This window comes from Somniosus microcephalus, chromosome 11 (genome assembly GCF_052327205.1).
Source record: "Somniosus microcephalus isolate GS21.2 chromosome 11, FLI_Smic_1.0, whole genome shotgun sequence".
Lineage (NCBI taxonomy): Eukaryota > Metazoa > Chordata > Chondrichthyes > Squaliformes > Somniosidae > Somniosus > Somniosus microcephalus.
The window spans coordinates 45,475,291-45,495,524 of NC_140997.1; the positions used below are offsets into that span (position 1 = coordinate 45,475,291).

Genomic DNA, 20,234 nt, shown 5'->3' on the forward strand with positions numbered 1-20,234 from the left:
GTTTGTGTGTGGGCTTCAAAGTGAAGGAACCCAGAAACGGCTTCTATCAGAAAAGGATCTTACGCTGGACAAGGCTTTCAGCATTGCAGTATCACACGAAGCAGCAGCACGGGGCGCGGCAGAGATACAACGGAGACCGCAAGAATATGCCACAAATGAAATGTCATACGGAACAGTGAAGTGCTATCGCTGCGGCAGAACAACACACGACCATAATGATTGCTGGTTCAAGGACAAAGTGTACAGACAGTGTGGAAAAGTAGGACACATAGCAAGAGTCTGCAGGTCGGGAAAGAAAACCAGCAGCAAGAAATCTCCACAGGAGAAGTACAAGAAGGTACATAAGGTGACGGAGAGTAGTTCAGACGAACAGAAGAGCGATACAGACTCCGGAAGCAAGGAGCTGGGTTGTCTGAAACTACATAATGTGATCAAAACGGAGGATCACCAAACTATCTAGGTCACGCTCAAGATAGCAGGAGTCCAAGTGAAAATGGAATTGGACACAGGATCAGCCCTAACAGTCATAAACCGAAGGGACTACAAGCAGCTATTCTCACATATACCCTTGAGAGATACAAAGATTGTCTTGAAGATGTACACGGGGCAAAAAGTCTACCCCAAAGGAAAAATAAGGGTGAACGTTATATATAACGGCAAGGAAACACTAAAAATTGACCTATATGTATTGCCAGATGGAGGACCACCACTACTAGGATGTGAATGGATCCGGAAGATACAGCTAGATTGGCATTCCATACAAGCACTGACTGTAGATGCCAAAAAGGATGACGTCACACCTGGACGACTGTCAAAAATGCAAACTGACGCACAAGAAGTGTTCCAGCAGGGACTCGGAACACTAAAAGGCATAACAGCGACGATCAAAATAGAGGAAAATGCAAGCCCAAAGTTTTTTAAGGCCAGACCGGTACCTTATACGATCCGCCGAGCCGTCGAAGCAGAGCTGGAAGGTTTGGAACGTTCAGGAGTACTGTCCAAAGTGGACTGGAGTGAGTGGGCTACAACCATCATTCCTGTAATGAAGAGGTCGTTGAGTAATACGCCTGGGGAACCAAAGAAGGTTCGCATCTGTGGGGACTTTAAGGTGACAGTGAACCCAGTCCTTCACACTGTACAATATCCGCTTCCGCGGATTGAAGATATTTTCGCCTCGCTATCTGGAGGGAAACGCTTCACTAAGATTGATCTGGCCCAGGCGTACCTGCAAATGGAGGTAGAAGAAGCCTCGAAACAGTACCTCACGATCAACACTCATAAAGGTCTCTACCAATACAACCGGCTGGTGTTCGGGGTAGCATCAGCTCCGGCTATTTGGCAAAGGGCAATGGAACAAGTCCTGCAAGGATTCCAGGGACCCAGTGTTATTTGGACGACATCCTGGTCACGAGCGAAAATGACAGTGATCACCTCGCCAACCTGGAGCAGGTGCTCACTAGATTGAAGGAATATGGGCTCCGAGCTAATCGCCACAAATGCGAGTTTTTCCAGAAGCAGATCTCGTATTGTGGCCATGTTATTGATAAATAGGGGTTACATAAGTCCCCTGAAAAGATTGAGGCAGTAGTCAAGGCTCCAGCACCGGAAAATGTATCACAACTGAGGTCGTTCCTCGGGCTGGTGAACTACTACCATAAGTTCTTGCCGAATTTGTCTACCGTACTACACCCACTGAACACCCTACTGCAAACGAGGGTACCATGGAAGTGGAGTGACGAATGTAAACGAGCTTTCCAGAAGAGCAAAGCGTTGATCACATCAAAAGAGGTGTTGGCTCATTTCAACCCAGCATTACCAATTCGGTTGGCGTGTGATGCATCACCCTATGGCATTGGAGCGGTGCTGTCGCACAAATTCCCGGATGGCTCGGAGAGGCCAGTAGCCTTTGCGTCTCGGTCACTAACCTCAGCCGAGCGTAACTACGCCCAGATTGACAGGGAGGCCCTCAGCCTAGTGTGGGGAGAGAAAAAGTTCAATCACTATCTGCACGGGCAGAAGAAGTTCACCTTGCTGACTGACCACCAACCACTTGTCTCCATCTTTAATCCAAAGAAGGGCGTTCCGGTGATGACTGCGCAACGGCTACAAAGATGGTCCCTTTTTCTAGGGGCGCACCAATATGAAATCGAGTATAAGGGCACGAAACAGCATGGAAACGCTGATGGGCTATCACGCCTGCCACTGCCTACTGCGGAGGAAGCACCAGCAGTGGATCCTGTCGAAATATTTCATTCGACTATAATTGAATGCTTGCCAGTAACTAACGCTGGTATAGAGAAGGAGACCTGAAATGACCCGACACTGTCTCGGGTATATGATTTGACGGTGAAGGGATGGCCAGCACATGGCGACTCACTGTTGCCAGCATTCTCATCCAGAAGAGAACAGCTGTCAGTATGCCAGGGGACCTTGATGTGTGGATCCCGAGTGGTAATTCCACCCAAGTTAAGGGAGAGAGTGCTCAATGAGCTTCACGAAGGTCATCTGGGAGGGGTGAAAATGAAAAGCCTTGCTAGGGCTTATGTGTGGTGGCCGGGAATCGATCAGCAAATCAAGGACCTGACAAAGAGCTGCTCAGGATGCCAGAAGGTCCAAAATGCACCACCACATGCCCCTCTACACCCATGGGAGTGGCCCTCATCTCCATGGCAACGGGTGCATATTGATTTTGCTGGTCCATTCATGGACTCAATGTTTTTAATAGCCGTGGATGCGCACTCAAAATGGCCTGAGGTGATCAAAATGTCCTCCACCACCACGGAGAAAACTATTGCAGTCCTACGGACCATTTTTGCCAGGAACGGCTTGCCAGAGCAGATTTGCTCTGATAACGGACCACAGTTTGTGTCCGAAGAGTTTCGAAGATTCATGAAAATGAATGGGGTAAGGCATTACACATCCGCCCCGTATCATCCAGCCACAAATGGATTGGCTGAGAGGTTCGTACAAACCTTTAAAAAAGCAGTAAGGGCCATGTGCGATGATGACATTCCACTGCAGCATAAGGTGGACAATTTCCTGTTAGCCTACAGAAATGCGACACATGCAGTCACCAACCAGGCCCCGGCCATGTTGTTCTTTAACCGAAGGTTGAGATCTCGTCTAGATTTGCTCAGACCAAATGTATGAAGAGATGTTGAGAATAAGCAATTCCAGCACATCAATGAGAAGCCGACAAGGAGCTTCAATGTAGGGCAACCAGTCTTGGCCCGCGACTACCGAACAAAGAAATGGCAACCAGGAACGATATGCACACGGCAGGGGCCACTAATGTACACAGTGGATGTTGGGGAGAACATTGAGAGACACCATGCTGACCAGATCCTAGAGTCACAGGAACGAGTCAACCCCATGTCTCGCCCATACGTACCTGGTGATGAACCCGACGTACAGGAAGAATCTACCCCAGAAACAGTAGCATCGGAAGCGGATGAACCAACCGACGACAGGGGGCCAGAATCGCCTACGCACCAAGAGCAAGACACTCGGGAAAGGCGCTATCCAGAAAGGATCAGGAAGCCTCCCCAAAGACTGAATTTATAAATAGACTATTTTCAGCTAATGTTGCATGTTAAAAGTGTTAATTGTAATTAGTTTGATATTTAATTGTTAAATGAGTGTTATGGACTGTTAATCTAAAAGGGGAGGAATTGTAATGTATGTACCTTTAAGGGGAGAACTACTTTTTACAGCTCCTGTATACTGTAGTACCAGCAGTGACCACACCTGTATATAAACCCTGAGTAGTGATCTGTACAGTTAGTTCTAGAGTAACCCTCATTCAGTAAACACCTGTTGATCGTTCCCTGCAGTCTCTTGTCTAATTATTGAAGGACACAACATCAAGATACACGGATCTAACATGTTGGTTCTTGACGACATAACTAGATAAGCCAATAGCATAGAATTTCACTGAAAAGTGAGGCAAAAGGGCATACCACACTCACAAAGTGGCGTGAAGGGTGGTCGTACAGCAGACCACAGACTAAAGCGCACCTGCCCTTTCCTGCCGGAGGATCCCGAGCTGAGAAAAATATAAAATAAATCGTCATTTATTTGCTTTAAATCATTATTTTAGCAGTGGCAGTGTTCGAGCTCACACTGTTAGTTTAAAATATATTAAAGAATGCCTCCATTTTGGAGACATTCTTTAGTGTATTTTAAACCAACATTTTAAATAAAGTTAAACTGCAATTACATTTTCAAAATTAAAGAACTGGATTAATCCACATTTCTAGAGCCAATAATTTGGCACAAAAACACACACGTTTGGTTTTATTGGATTACTGAGTCTCTGAAGGGCTGAGAAAAGTCATTGTTCCAAGAAACAAAGTGACTTACAGACCAAATGAACTGATCAAATAGTGCGAGCACCAGTTTTCTAGTCAACAATTCGAGGTGACAAAATAATTATCATAATGCGTTGGAAACAGCTGGTGAAACACAATTCTACAAACTTTTTTTCTCCCCCCACCTCCCCCAAAGTATTAGCACAAAGTACAACAATTCCAACAATAAACCATCTGTCACGCTGCAGAATCAGCACCACATTGACACATAAATGGAAATCTCATCTAGATTTTACAGTGTTACAGCAAAAGGTACAAATGTAAAGTCAAGCACAAAATTACAATGTACAATAAAAAATAAATTCACTGTAAAAATCACAGCGTCAAAAACTAAGGGTAGCCAATAGGGAAATTAAACTCAAAACATAATGGAATGGTTACGATGCAGTGGTGATACTGGAGCGGGCGGCTGAATTCACATCAGCGCAATCAGAGCCATACCACTAACCCCAGCTTATTCCTCCACACTGTGGGACTGAGTAGCTCCTCTCCCACAGTTTTCTGACGTCAACAACATTCATTGTTTAAACCTCTACAGGGATGGAAAAATCAAAGTTAAAGGGCAGCAGTCCTTTGATTGAACTGGCACAAAATCAAACGGGCCGATTGCAACGCTACCCGACCGGCTGAAACCAGGGCAGGTGGTCAGTCAAAATTGTGGCAATTACTTGCCCGTCCTGGAGCCTCCGGGAGCTGACACAGGTTTAGATTTTAACCTGCTCTCCTGAGTCATCCATTAAAGGCTTAAACCAACAAGTAAGGGATTGGAGGGAGAGAAACCTTTACTAGGCCCTCTCACTCCACCTACAACATTTGAGGCCATTACCACTGTTACCTAGGCCTACTGCCACCTTTCACAAGGAAAGTGGCAGCATAGGGGCAGATGGGAGGGGAGAGTGCCAGGAGCCAGGGCCCTGTCTTCCTCAGTGTGCATTTGTATGCAGCAGGTGGGAGGGAGGGGCAGCCAGCAGCGGATTATCAAGGTCGGGGCAGGGAGTCAGCAGTAGTCCTCGACACCTGAACGTCCCTGCTCTTTCTGTCATAATTTGGGGAAGGATAGCGGAGTCACTTCTCACCATCTGGATTCACATAAAGAATGGACAATTGGGCAAATATCCCAGAACCAGGCACGGCAGTCAGGCTGGAAGATAATTGGGAGGCAAAAAAAAACTGCAATTCGCTTTATCCACTACTGACTGTCCTTTAAAACTTCCAGTCCGCAAGCGTGACCCTGAGCTTCCGGTCGCTTGTCATTTTAATTCTCCGTCCCACTCCCACTCTGACCTCTCTGCCCTCTGTCCCACTCCCACTCTGTTGTAACCCACCTCTGTTCCCAAGTTACTTTATCTTCCTGTGATGAAATAACTGTGTTCTGATATTTGTACTTGTACTTGTAATGTCTGGAATGTTCCACCGGGGGGAACCACTAATGCTCCTCCCTGGCCCCGCCCCTCTTCTGGTATGTTCTACCAAGGGCTCAGTCGATGATGAACTCTGTTAACTCTGCCATGATTCTTACTTAATAAAAGGCTTCAGTCTTAAGCTTTAACTTCATGGATTCAGGCAGTTATTTGGCACATCAATTTTATTAAGTAACAACTTTTGGAAGATGGATCGATTTTTGAAACCAGAGCGTCTGGATATCGATTCCCATTCGGCAGATGCGTCGAAGAAATTTACGCATTGGCTGCGATGTTTTGAACACTTCATCGCATCATCGACCGATCCGACGGTTAACAAGTTGGGTCTTCTAACCAACTTGGTAAGTCATCAAACTTACTCTATAATTGAAGATATTACTACATATGAAGAGGCCCTCGCAGCTCTTAAAGCCCAGTACCTTAAGTTGGTTAATGAAGTATACGCCAGGTATCTCCTGTCTACTCGCAGGCAATTACCCGAGGAATCTCTGGACGATTTCCTGCAGGACCTTAAGGCTTTGGCTAAGGGTTGCAACTACAAGGCTGTCTCTGCCATAGTGTATCAGGAAGAAGCCATCCGCGATTCTTTCATATCTGGCCTCCGATCTAATTATATTAGACAGAGACTCCTCGAGAACGACTCGCTAGTTTTAAAAACGGTCGTCGCTGCTGCTTGATCGTTCGATGTAGCCCAGAAGAACTCAGAAGTGTATGCATCAGCCCATGCATCTCTCTCAGCCTCGTGTCTTCCGAGTATGGAGGCATCCATAACACCAATGGAGCCCCCACTTAATCCTATTGTTGCGGCTGTGCCCCATGGGTCTAAGTGTTATTTTTGTGGCCAATCTAAACACCCCAGGCAAAGATGCCCAGCCAGAGAGGCTACCTGTTTTAAATGTAAGAAACGGGGACATTTGAGTAAAGTGTGTAAGGGTAATCCTGTACCCGATGCCTTCTCTGCTGCCGCCTATCGTTTTACTCTAGCCTCGGCTACGGTTGACCAGACCATACCGTGTTCCTTGTCAAAATCTATGATGGACATTAAGATTAATGGTCGTCCTACTGGGTGTTTGATAGACTGTGGCAGTACTGAAAGTTTTATACACCCCAACCTTGTTAACTCCTGTTCATTGAAGGTGTATCCTACTCGAAGTGAAATTGTGATGGCGTCCAAATCCCTTACTTCGGAGGTAACTGGATATTGTAAAGTCACATTGACCGTTAAGGATACGGAGTATAAGGACTTTAAACTCCTCATATTACCTCAGTTGTGTGTGAATTAATATTAGGCTTGGACTTCCAGTGTCAGCATGAGAGCGTTACCCTTAAGTATGGTGGATCTCAGCCTTCGCTCACAGTCTGCGGCCTTTCTACTTTAAACGTAAGTCCGCCTTCTTTGTTTGCGAACCTTGCTCCTAATTGTAGACCTATAGTGACTAAGAGTCGACGGTATAGTTCAGAAGATAAAACATTTATAAAAGAGGAAGTGGAAAGGCTTCAACGGGAGGGGATCATCAAACACAGTGGTAGCCCGTGGCGTGCCCAGGTGGTGGTGGTTAAAACTAATGAGAAGAAAAGACTTGTGGTCGATTATAGCCAGACTATAATCTTGTATACCCAATTAGACGCCTATCCTTTGCCTCGTATTTCTGAGATGGTGAACCAGATAGCTCAGTACCGCGTGTTCTCCACCATTGATTTAAAGTCTGCCTACCATCAACTCCCCATCAAAATAGAAGACCGACCTTATATGGCCTTCGAAGCTAATGGGCGCCTGTACCAATTCCTTTGGGTGCCCTTTGGAGTGACGAATGGGGTATCCGTCTTCCAACGGGAGATGGATCGTATGGTGGATGAATACGCGTTGGAAGCAACATTCCTGTACCTGGATAATGTTACCATCTGTGGGCGTGACCAACGGGAGCATGATCAAAATCTCGCGAAGTTCCTAGAGACTGCAAAGAGGTTAAACCTGACCTACAACGAAAACAAGTGTACCTTCAATACTACACGTTTGTGTATTCTTGGTTGCGTTGTGGAGAATGGGGTAATCGGGCCAGACCCTGAAAGATTACGCCCACTTAAGGAATTACCTTTACTTCACACTGTAAAAGCTTTAAGAAGGTGTCTGGGATTCTTCTTGTACTATGCCCAGTGGGTGGCTAGCTACTCAGATAAAGTCCGACCTCTTATTAAGTCGACGTCTTTTCCGCTATCGGCGGAAGCTCAGGAGGCTTTCCTTAATATCAAACGGGACATTGAGAAGGCAGTGGTATGTGCCGTGGATGAGAAGATCCCATTTCAAGTGGAAAGTGATGCATCTGATTTTGCGTTGGCAGCAACTCTTAACCAAGCTGGTAGACCAGTAGCTTTCTTCTCTCGTACATTGCAAGGACCAGAAGTTCAACATTCTTCAGTGGAAAAGGAGGCACAGGCAATTATTGAAGCAGTCAGGTATTGGAGACATTATCTCGCTGGCCAACGTTTTACGCTCATTACTGACCAGCGATCTGTGGCCTTTATGTTCAACACTAAGCAGTGATAAGATTTTAAGATGGCGAATAGAACTGTCAACATATGACTATGATATTCAGTACAGGCCTGGAGTATTTAATGAGCCATCGGATGCTTTGTCACGAGGAGTATGTGCTAGTCTAGGTACAGATAAGCTTCAAAGTCTCCACGACGCACTCTGCCACCCTGGGGTTACCAGAATGAACCACTTCATTAAGTCCCACAATCTACCCTACTCTATTGAGGAGGTCCGGACAATGACCAGAACCTGTCATGTTTGTGCTGAATGCAAACCCCGCTTCTATAAGCCGTCCGAGCCAGCTCATCTTATTAAAGCAACTCGGCCATTTGAGCGTTTGAGTCTCGATTTTAAAGGTCCCCTTCCATCGAGCGACCGTAATGTCTATTTTCTTAATATTATAGACGAGTACTCTCGGTTCCCTTTTGTTATCCCCTGTCCGGATGTGACTAGTGCTGTTGTAATTAAATGCCTCTGCCAACTGTTTTCCTTGTTCGGCATGCCTAACTATATTCATAGTGATAGGGGTTCTTTCTTTATGAGCGAAGAATTACGACAGTTTTTGCTATCGAAGGGGATTGCAACGAGTAGAACTACCAGCTATAACCCTCGTGGTAATGGGCAGGTTGAGAAAGAAAATGCGACAGTGTGGAAGGCTATCGTACTGTCTCTGAAGTCACGAGGCCTGCCGACCTCTCGCTGGCAGGATGTCCTGCCAGACGTGCTGCATTCCATAAGGTCTCTTTTGTGTACAGCAACGAATGCCACCCCTCATGAAAGGATGTTTAGTTTTCCAAGAAAAGCTACTAATGGAGTATCGTTACCCACATGGTTGATGACCACGGGCCCTGTGTTGTTGCGCAGACATGTGAGAGGCCACAAGACTGATCCACTGGTGGAGGAAGTACAACTCCTCCATGCTAATCCCCAGTATGCGTATATTCAATATTCGGATGGGCGAGAGGATATGGTCTCTATTAAAGATCTTGCACCTGCTGGAGCGCGAAAAGAGTTCGACTCTGAGAGTAGAGTTTTCAATCGTGGTATTGGACCTTCAGAGACACAAACCCTCAGTGTGGAAAATACTGATGATTCTGGGAATTCGAATGAACCGGAGTTAGTACTCCGGGAGGAGCCTCAGCAAGAGTTACGTCGTTCCCAGAGGATTATCAGACCACCTGACAGACTGAATCTATAGCAGGGGGTGAATGTGATGAAATAACTGTGTTCTGATATTTGTACTTGCACTTGTAATGTCTGGAATGTTCCACTGGGGGGAACCACTAATGCTCCTCCCTGGCCCCGCCCCTCTTCTGGTATGTTCTACCAAGGGCTCGGTCGATGATGAACTCGGTTAACTCTGCCATGATTCTTACTTAATAAAAGGCTTCAGTCTTAAGCTTTAACTTCATGGATTCGGGCAGTTATTTAGCACATCACTTCCCTCCCTTCCTTTATAAACTAATCGAGTGGCAGTATTTTCTTCCCCTGACCTGGCCAGGCTGTTGGTGTTCCCCAGTCAATGTTTCACCATCATTGGGCACTGCTTGCAGACGCTTCCAATCTCTCATTAATGGATGGAGAACCTTTCTCCTTTTACTTATGAACCCAAACATTAAGGGACACTGCTGACAGGACAGCACAGGTGCAAAATTACTCATGCAGCAAACTCCATCAGCAGGCCAATGCAGGTCAGTAAGACACAGGAAGCAGGAAGTGGTTCAAGGCCTGCCTAACTCTGAACTGAACCTTGCCTTGGCTGGCCAGCCTCGAACTGTGGCTCAAAGCCACTGTGGTGACAGCAAGACTGCAGAAGCATCTGGTGAGTGCAATCCGTCCCTGGATTGTATCCTTTTGAACTCTGTGTACAGAAAAAAAACTTCTGCCATCTAATGTGGATTGGTGCTTAACTGAGCAGAACAGAAACAGAAGACAATCTATCTCAAAATAGTTCTGCTAAAGCCTCCTGTTGAAAAGATTAATTCGGCAGACGACAGAACTGATTTAAAGCTACTTCATTAAAGTGGTGGGTCTGGGAATGATGAGACTGGAGCTGTTGTAGAAAGCTGTGCAGCAAGCAGCAAGCATTAAGGCCTTGATTTGTTGCTCTGGAGACCGGGAGATCGTTGAGTGATGTCTGGTCGCCCGGTTGAGAGCATTAGTCTGATTTCTCAGTTAACAGAGTGGGCCGCGTGAAAGCTGCCATCTTCCTTCGACAACGCGACTTCAACCCCATTCATGCTTGGAAAGCCAAATGGAGCTCACAAGAAGTCAGAAACAAACACCTCGTGAAAGACCCGAGGCGGAAGATCCCTGGCTTCGATCTCCCGCCAAGCTTATGGGCAAACCCTAAACCGCATCCGCACAAACCTTGGCAGATGCGGATACTGGATGCACAAATGGAGAATTAAAAACTTTCCAGTGTACGACTGTGGTCACCCAGAACAGACCATGGAACATAGAACGACTCAATACCCGATTCCCAAATACGAAGGAGGCATCACAGCGATACACTCCGCTATCCCTGACGCAATTACAGGAAACTTTGGTTTATCCGGAGGTTAACTGTCTGGAATGCTCGAGCCACCGGCAAAATTCAGGAGTCGGTTCAGTAAGTTTTTTTTCTTTCCGTTGCTTTTTTTCCCACTAGTCAGGCTCTGCAAGGTCCAGCTAAAGCTGTTGCTTAGCTACAGAGACGCTTGCAAGCTACGGCCGACTGTTTAGAAGCTGTTGAGTAACAGGGTTTGTTGCTAGATACGGAGCTCAAAAGCTTCCGTATGTTTTAACATTAGCGCTGGTTTGTCCGGCAGTTTTGATGGGACGACAACAGCTCGGTCCCGTCGGTGCCGGATATCACAAAGTTTCCTGTACCTGGCTTAATCACCTCAATGTAAAATTATAGTTGTTGCTCTACATCTACATTAGCCATACGGAGTAGTAGTAAGGGACTGAAATTCAGTTGGCCGGCAGGGTGGGATCTCCAGCTGACTCCACCATGGGACCAGGGTAATAATTTTACATATTTACATAATGTTGAGCATAACAAGAACATGAGTCCCATCACAATAGGACAGTTACACCAGGAAAACATGGGAGTGGAGGAAGGCAAAGGAGCAGGCCCCAAGCAGGATTTAAAGACCTGTATCTGGTTCAAGGAGCCGGGTCACCGGGAGGAGGCTGACACATGTCAAAAGAGCAATGAAGGGGGCTTGAGGCTTTGCAGACTACATTGTGGAAGTGCTGCTGGCTGAAATAAGGCAGAAATGGGATGGGATTCTTGGTTCAAGAGGTACCGGGCCCTGTTATTTAGAAGGAGGTGGCAGAGGCTGTCAACAACACACCAAGGGCCCCCTCCTCTGAAATGTTGGAAGAAATTTAATGACCTCATCAGGACAGCAAGGGTAAGTGTCCTGACAGTCTTCTGGAATCCTCGGAGAACGTTCATCACTCTCAGTGTTGAGCCTCAACATCCTTGGGGATTCACAGAACACATATTGCTTCATGTGCACGCTCGTCCCCTGTCCATCACAGGCACCCCTCCACTTAACATTCCCTCCATTCTTGCCATGTATGTTTTCCCTTTGAAACTCACCTCCCCTGCCCAAACACCCAAACATATCAGTCTGCTTTGCTACACAGCTTGGGGTAAAAATTGGGTAGCTCCCCTTTGGGACGCGTTAGCGGCGCCGCACCCAGGCGCTAGTTGATTTGCGCCCCTTAGCGCCCTCTTAGGGTGCTAACGGGAGGTGCAAATCAACTGAATTTAGCACCCTTGAATCTAAACCATCAATTGAGAAAAAGATCCGAGAGTGTTGCTGCTAGTTCACATTTATGAATTCTTCTCACAGGAGAAATTAGCACACAACGTCAGAAAGCAGCAGGCCACAGGCGGGGGGTCCCTCAGTCAAGTGACCCAAGAGGAGGAAGTGGTCATGGCTATCCTGGGGAGTCGCTCCTTTTCAGTAGTGACAGATGGAGATGTTGGAGATCCCGAGTCTACCTTTGGTTTGTGATGACCAAGTTATTATAGACCAAGTTATTATACTGAAAGATCGAACTGGATATAGGGGGAAAATTGGGTTGCTTTGCACCTCCAGTTAGCGCCCCAAGGGGAGGCTAATGAGGCACAAAGCACCTAGTGCCCGGGCACGGCACCGCTAACGTCTCCCGCGAAATTCAGTGGGAGGTTAACGGCAGCTTTAGCCGGTCGTGCCCCAAGGCTGGATGGCATTTAGTTTAATGCAAGGAGTCTTGCAAGTAAGGCAGATGAATTGAAGGTGTTGGTGAACACATGGGAGTATGATATTGTTGCTATCACAGAGACATGGTTGAGGGAGGGGCAGGACTGGCAGCTCAATATTCCGGGGTATAGAATCTTCAGGCGAGACAGAGGGGGGTGTAAAAGAGGAGTGGGTGTCGCAATATTAATCAAGGAGTCAATTACTGCAGTAAGGAGGGATGATATCTTAGCAGGTTCCTCTAATGAGGCCATATGGATAGAACTTAAAAACAAAAAGGGGGCAAGCACTTTGCTGGGAGTGTACTATAGGCCCCCAAACAGTCAGGGGGAGCTGGAGGAACAGATATGTAGGCAAATCTCAGAGAAGTGTAGAAATAATAGGGTAATAATAGTAGGGGATTTCAACTTCCCCAATATTAACTGGGATAGTCAGAGTGTGAAAGGCTTAGAGGGTGCGGAATTCTTAGAGAGCTTTTTGAGCCAGCATGTAGAAAGTCCTACAAGAGAGGGGGCGGTACTGGACCTAATTCTAGGGAATGTAGCCGGGCAAGTGGTAGAAGTGTCAATAGGAGAGCATTTTGGTGACAGTGACCATAATTCGGTGAGATTTAAGGTAGTCATGGAAAAGGACAAAGATGGACCGGAAATAAAGGTTCTAAATTGGGGGAAGGCCGATTTTAATATGATAAGGCAGGATCTAGCCAAAGTGGACTGGGATCAGCTACTTGTAGGAAAATCCACATCAGAGCAGTGGGAGTCATTCAGAAAGGAAATAGAGAGAGTACAACGCCAACATGTTCCTGTAAACGTCAAGGGTGGGACCAACAAACCCAGGGAACCCTGGATGTCAAGGGATATACAAGAATGGATTAGGAAAAAAAAAGGCTTTTGGCAGATACAAAGGACTAAAAACAGTGGAAGCCCTAGAAGAGTATAGAAAGTGCAGGGTGGCACTTAAAAAAGAAATTAGGAGAGCGAAGAGGGGGCATGAAAAAACACTGGCGGGCAAAATAAAGGAAAATCCCAAGGTGTTTTATAAATATATTACGGGCAAGAGGATAACCAGGGAAAGAGTAGGGCCCATTAGGGACCAAAGTGGCAATCTGTGTGTAAAGCCGAAAGATGTAGGTGAGGTTTTAAATGAATATTTTGCATCTGTGTTCACTATGGAGAAGGACAATGTAGGCATAGAAAACAGGCAGGGGGATTGTGATATACTTGAACAAATTAGCATTGAGAGGGAGGAGGTACTAGCGGTTTTAGCGGGCTTAAAAGTGGATAAATCCCCAGGCCCAGACGAGATGTATCCCAGGCTGCTGTGTGAGGCAAGGGAGGAGATTGCAGGGGCTCTGACACAAATTTTCAGAACCTCTCTGGCCACAGGGGAGGTGCCAGAGGACTGGAGGACAGCTAACGTAGTACCATTATTCAAGAAGGGTAGCAGGGATAAACCAGGGAATTACAGGCCAGTGAGCCTAACATCAATGGGAGGGAAATTATTGGAAAAATTTCTGAGGGACAGAATTAGTTTCCACTTGGAGAGGCAAGGATTAATTAAGAATAGTCAGCATGGCTTTGTCAGGGGGAGATCATGTCTAACCAAATTGATTGAATTTTTCAAGGGGGTGACTAGGTGTGTGGCTGAGAGTAGTGCAGTTGATGTAGTCTACATGGACTTCAGTAAGGCTTTTGACAAAGTTCCGCATGGGAGACTGGTCAAGAAGGTAAGAGCCCATGGGATCCAGGGCAATTTGGCACATTGGATCCAAAATTTGGCTTAGTGGCAGGAGGCAGAGGGTGATGGTCAAAGGTTGTTTTTGTGACTGGAAGCCTGTGTCCAGTGGTGTACCGCAGGGATCGGTGCTGGGTCCCTTGCTGTTTGTAGTGTACATTAATGATTTAGATATGAATGTAGGAGGTATGATCAATAAGTTCGCAGATGACACAAAAATTGGTGGAGTGGTAAATAGCGAGGAGGGAAGCCTCAGGCTACAGGACAATACAGGCGGGTTGGTCAGATGGGCAGAACAGTGGCAAATGGAATTTAACCCTGAAAAGTGTGAGGTGATGCATTTTAAGAGGACTAACAAGGCAAGGGAATACACAATGAATGGTAGGGCCCTAGAAAAGACAGAGGATCAGAGGGACCTTGGTGTGCATGTACATAGATCCCTGAAGGCAGCAGGACAGGTAGATAAGGTGGTTAAAAAGGCATATGGGATACTTATATTCTATGCCTCGTCTAATGAAGGCAAGAGCAGGGAGGTTATGATGGAGCTGTACAAAATGCTAGTTAGGCCACAGCTGGAATATTGAGTGCAGTTCTGGTCGCCACACTATAGGAAGGATGTGATTGCATTGGAGAGGGTGTAGAGGAGATTCACCAGGATGTTACCTGGGCTGGAGCGCTTCAGCTATGAAGAAAGACTGGACAGGCTGGGGTTGTTTTCCTTAGAGCAGAGAAGGCTGAGGGGGGACCTGATAGAGGTGTACAAAATTATGAGCGGCATAGATAGGGTAGATAGAAAGGAACTTTTCCCTTTAGCAGAGGGGTCAATAACCAGGGGGCATAGTTTCAAGATAAGGGGCAGGAGGTTTAGAGGGGATTTGAGGAAAAGCTTTTTCACCCAGAGGGTGGTTGGAATCTGGAACTCACTGCCTGAAAGGGTGGTAGAGGCAGGAACCCTCACAACATTCAAGGAGCATTTAGATGAGCACTTGAAATGCCATAGCATACAAGGCTATGGACCAAGTGCTGGAAAATGGGATTAGAATAGACAGGGCTTGATGGCCGGCACAGACACGATGAGCCTCTTTCTGAGCTCTATGGTGCTGCGCCTCCGGCAATGACGTCATCACCGTGCGCAGCGCCCCAGCCGCAAATTTCGCTCGCACCCCCTGACTTACCTCCTCGAGTGCTGGGCTCTTTTCCCGGCACCCCGCTCCCCGGTGGTCCAACAGAGCCCCGGTGCGCTAGGCCCCTCCCCTTCAATCAGGGGAGGGAGGCCTGTAATACCGTGGCGCTACGTGCTGACGCGTGTGGTGCTGTTGCACGTAGCACCGCGATATTGAATGGTAGCACCCCAAGAGGGAGGGGGAGTGCTTCCAGTAGTGCCCCAGCTCCTGCTTGGGGCGTTACCAATCAATTTACGATGCGGGGGTGGTAACTTTTTTGGGGCGCTACTTTTAGTGCCCCGGCAAAGTTAGCACCCCAAAGGGGGCGTCACCCAATTTTTCCCCATTAGAATATAAACTGCCTTGAAACGGTGATGTAAATTTGTGCAGGTTGACATGCACAGCACTGGGAAACATCTTTCCATTGCATGGTTATGAGAAGCATGATGATCTCTGTAGAATGTGAGTAACATACATCCTTTGGATTAGTGTTTTCATGTCTGGTCATGGAAACACACTGGAGGCAGTTCAGAGACTGATCTCTAGTGTCAAAGGTCGAGCCAATTTGGGCTTTTCAGCCTGGAAAGGAGGCAACTGAGAGATGACATAAGAGCATAAGAAATAGGAGCAGGAGTAGGCCGTACGGTCCCTCGAGCCTGCTCCGCCATTCAATAAGATCATGGCTGAACTTTTACATCAACTCCACTTTCCTGCTCTATCCCCATATCCTTTGATTCCCTTAGTGTCCAAAAACCTTTTGGTCTCAGTCTTGAATATGCTCAACGACTCAGCATCCACAGCCCTCTGGGGATTCACAACCCTCTGAATGAAGAAATTTCTCCTCCTAAATGGCCGACCCCTTATCCATTTTTAAAAAATTCATTCATGGGATGTGGGCGTCGCTGGCAAGGCCAGCATTTATTGCCCATCCCTAATTGCCCTTGAGAAGGTGGTGGTGAGCTGCCTTCTTGAACTGCTGCTGTCCGTTAGGGAGGGAGTTCCAGGATTTTGACCCAGTGACAATGAAGGAACTGTGATATATTTCCAAGTCAGGATGGTGTGTGACTTGGAGGGGAACTTGGAGGTGGTGGTGTTCCCATGCGCCTGCTGCCTTTGTCCTTCTAGGTGGTAGAGGTTGCGGGTTTGGGAGGTGCTGCCGAAGAAGCCTTGGCGAGTTGCTGCCGTGCATCTTGTAGATGGTACACACTGCAGCCACAGTGCGCTGGTGGTGGAGGGAGTGAAAGTTTAAGGTGGTGGATGGGGTGCCAATCAAGCAGGCTGCTTTGTCCTGCATGGTGTCGAGCATCTTGACTGTTGTTGGAGCTGCACTCATCCAGGCAAGTGGAGAGTATTCCATCACACTCCTGACTTGTGCCTTGTAGGTGGTGGAAAGGCTTTGGGGAGTCAGGAGGTGAGACACTCGCCGCAGAATACCCAGCCTCTGACCTGCTCTTGTAGCCACAGCATTTATGTGGTTGGTCCAGTTAAGTTTCTGGTCAATAGTGACCCCCAGGATGTTGATATTGGGGGATTCGGCGATGGTAATGGCATTGAATGTCAAGGGGTGGTGGTTAGACTCTCGCTTGTTGGAGATAGTCATTGCCTGGCACTTGTGTGGCGCGAATGTTACCTGCCACCTATCAGCCCAAGTCTGAATGTCGTCCAGGTCTTGTCGCATGTGGGCATGGACTGCTTCATTATCTGAGGAGTTGCGAATGGCACGGAACACTGTGCAGTCATCAGCGAACATCCCCATTTCTGACCTTATGTTGGAGGGAAGGTCATTGATGAAGCAGCGGAAGATGGTTGGGCCTGGGACACTGCCCTGAGGAACTCCTGCAGTGATGTCCTGGAGCTGTGATGATTGACCTCCAACCACCAAAACCATCTTCCTTTGTGCTAGGTATGACTCCAGCCAGTGGAGCATTTTCCCCCCCGATTCGCATTGACTTCAGTTTTACTAGGGCTCCTTGATGCCACACTCGGTCAAATGCTGCCTTGATGTCAATGAGACTATGATCTCTAGTTCTGGACTCCCCAGCCAGGGGAAACAGTCTAAAGGTATACAAGATGGTAAATGTGTGAAAAAAGCAGGTCCAGAAAATTACTCAAACTAAATTTTGAGCAGGACGAGGACACGCTGGGCTCAAACGGAGGACTGGTGTCAGAAACTTCTTCACACAAAGAGTGATCAATACATGGAAAGGATTCCCGGGCAATTGGAAGTTACAATGAGGGGGAAGGGGGTGGAGGGAAGAACTGTAGGATTTTTCCTCAATGGATGACTAGCTTTCCTCATCCATATTTATCTCACAATCAATCAGAGTAAGCACAAACATCTGGAAGTATGAATTATGAATCATCCCTAAACAAGCTGAAAATTCTGCTGCTAAGAGTACAAATTAGCACACTTGTTGGGCTGGGTGTTGTGTATCTGGGTGTCTTGCTCCCTTTCTCATAGTCCGAGTTACAGATATCTTTGAAAAGGAATGGATCTTGAAAAAGGGGAAGTGGAACAATAATTCCAAATATTTTCTAGCATTAGTTGCACAACTTTAAAAGCAGGATTGAGGACTTGTTTTTTTAAAGTAAGGGGTTGCAGCAACTTCTGGGTTAAAGTGTGGGGTGTTTAGATGGTGAACGGCAGGGGGGGTGGGGGGAGAAACATAAGTAGTCGCGATAACTTTCTTTCATATTAAAAATCAGATAAATTAAAAGGCTGCATTCCTAAATCTGACTGAACATCTGGAAGGCAAGTTATTCTTGGCCTCCTGAAAAGGTTGGAGTTGAGCATCACAGCTGTACATAATGCCCTGCTCACAAAGCTCTGCTGTTTGCCAATTCGCAAACATTTAAAAAAAAAGTTAAGCCAAACTTTCAATTCTCTATCGTTCTCGGACTCATGAACTCGGATGCTACAGTGGAATTTCAAAGGGAGGCAACACTGCAGCAAGCTGTGTGTCAGTATCCCCATTGTCCTCTGTCTAAGCTATATTCAGTACTTCAATTGTTCACTTCGGGAATAAGAAACTCCTGGCCAGTCCTCCTTGATTCTTTTAGCGTTTCCACCCCCCCACCACCCCCCCCCACCCCCCGTTATCCATTTCAACATTCACTCTGTCTCCTCAGATTGACCTCCACACTGCCAACATCATTACCGCTGTCTCAGTCAGGAGGGCAGGTGGCTCCATTTCCCAGTAATGAATGCTTTTAAAACGTCAAAAGTGCTAATCACGTTTGTAGTGGTGCCCACATGGAGCTTCTGTCTGTTAAAGATCCGGAGAGGGTTCTTTGGCTGTCTGCCAGTTCACAACAGCTTACCTGGACAAATGGACTCTTTTCTCAGTGAACTGTCCTTTTCCGTGAACGGGATCCTCGTGGGGTTCGTTCTTAACGACTTCCACCCCCTCGCCCTTGTCGCTCTGCTCGTGGCTGTGTTTGCTGATGGTGTACAGCTGTCCTATCCTGTACTGTGACAAGAAAAGAAACGTGATCTTATTAGTACCAAATTGTCTGATTCTCGTCTTGACTCAGGGGGCTGGTCGGACATGGAATGCCCCACCAGAAACAGTGAAGGCAGCAGAATCCATTAGCAGCTTTAAAAAGGGAAGTGGGTAAATATTTTGAAACAAATTAAAAGGGTATAGGAGAAATGAACACTTCTTTCAGAAGGCCGATGCAGGAACAATGGGCCGAATGGCCTCCTGGGCTGTAAAATTCTGTGATTCTATGACCATGAAGCAGTGCAACCCCATTGCGTTTCAGATTGTTTTTGCAGCCTTTATATCCTCCAACAATTGGAAAGGTCATTGATAGTTTGATAGGAGTCTGACAGTTGGACATTACGAGAATAAAAAGACTTGCAATTCTATAGCACCTTTCACGACCAAGTGTTTTACAGCCAATTAAGTATTTTTGAAGTGTATGCCCCTGTTATAATGTAGGAAACGCAGCAGCTAATTTGCGCACAGCAAGCTCCCACAAACAGGATAAATAAGGGAAAGCCATTCCACTGGGGAGGCTGCAGCAGTGGATAATTTAATTCAATGGCTGCTAATAATGACCACAACATCTAATATCAGTGACATTTTGTGAATCAGCAACAAGGGAGAAAAACAGAGCAAAAGAAAGAAAGGAGAGAGAAAGAAAGGAGAGAGAAGAGAGAAAGAAAGGAGAAAAAGAGAAAGAGAGAGAAAGAAAGATATGAAAGAAAAGAAAGAACTTGCATTTATAAAGCACTTGTCATGACCTCATGACATCCAAAAACTCTTTAAAGTGAATGAAGTATCTTTGATGTGTAGTCACTGCAGTAATGTCAGAATGCTCAAAGCCAGGAGTGATCAATGAACGCAAAAACACCACAGGAAACATTGTCAAGGAAACAAGTTAAAAAAGATACTGCTGCACAAGTGAAATAAATATAGTGCCTGAATAAATAACAATGAAGTCTCTGGACTGTTGAAATTGGAAGGACTGGGACTGCTTCAGCATCTGGAGGGAACAAGAGAAATAAAGGCATATTCAGCCCTTTCCTGACAAAAAGGCAAGAAGATGGGAATTGTTCAAATCAGGTAGACGCCAGCACTTTATTTTTGCCCCATCTCATTAATTTTTCCCCACCTCTTCCCTCGTAGAGGTGTCGACTCCTTGCTGGGATTCAGTTCTATGAGCACTGTGTGGCCTCCTGTCACTCACCCAAGGTAACAGAAAATGCTGGAAAAACTCAGCAGGCCAGGCAACATCCGTGGAGAGAAAATAGAGTCAACGTTTCGGGT

At 46.6% G+C, this 20,234-nt stretch overlaps 1 protein-coding gene across 1 annotated transcript in view; it reads right to left on the reverse strand.

The window, feature by feature from the left end:
• Positions 1–19,302, reverse strand: part of LOC147110533 (cytoplasmic phosphatidylinositol transfer protein 1-like) — a 175,974-nt gene extending 156,672 nt beyond the window's left edge. The window contains exons 1-2 of the mRNA XM_086002238.1: positions 19,210–19,302; positions 18,781–18,919 (exon numbers count right to left, since the gene is read on the reverse strand). Of these exons, the coding sequence (XP_085858364.1) occupies positions 18,781–18,919; positions 19,210–19,302 (232 nt within the window). The remainder of the gene's footprint in view (positions 1–18,780; positions 18,920–19,209) is intronic.
• Between the last annotated feature and the right edge of the window lie 932 nt (positions 19,303–20,234).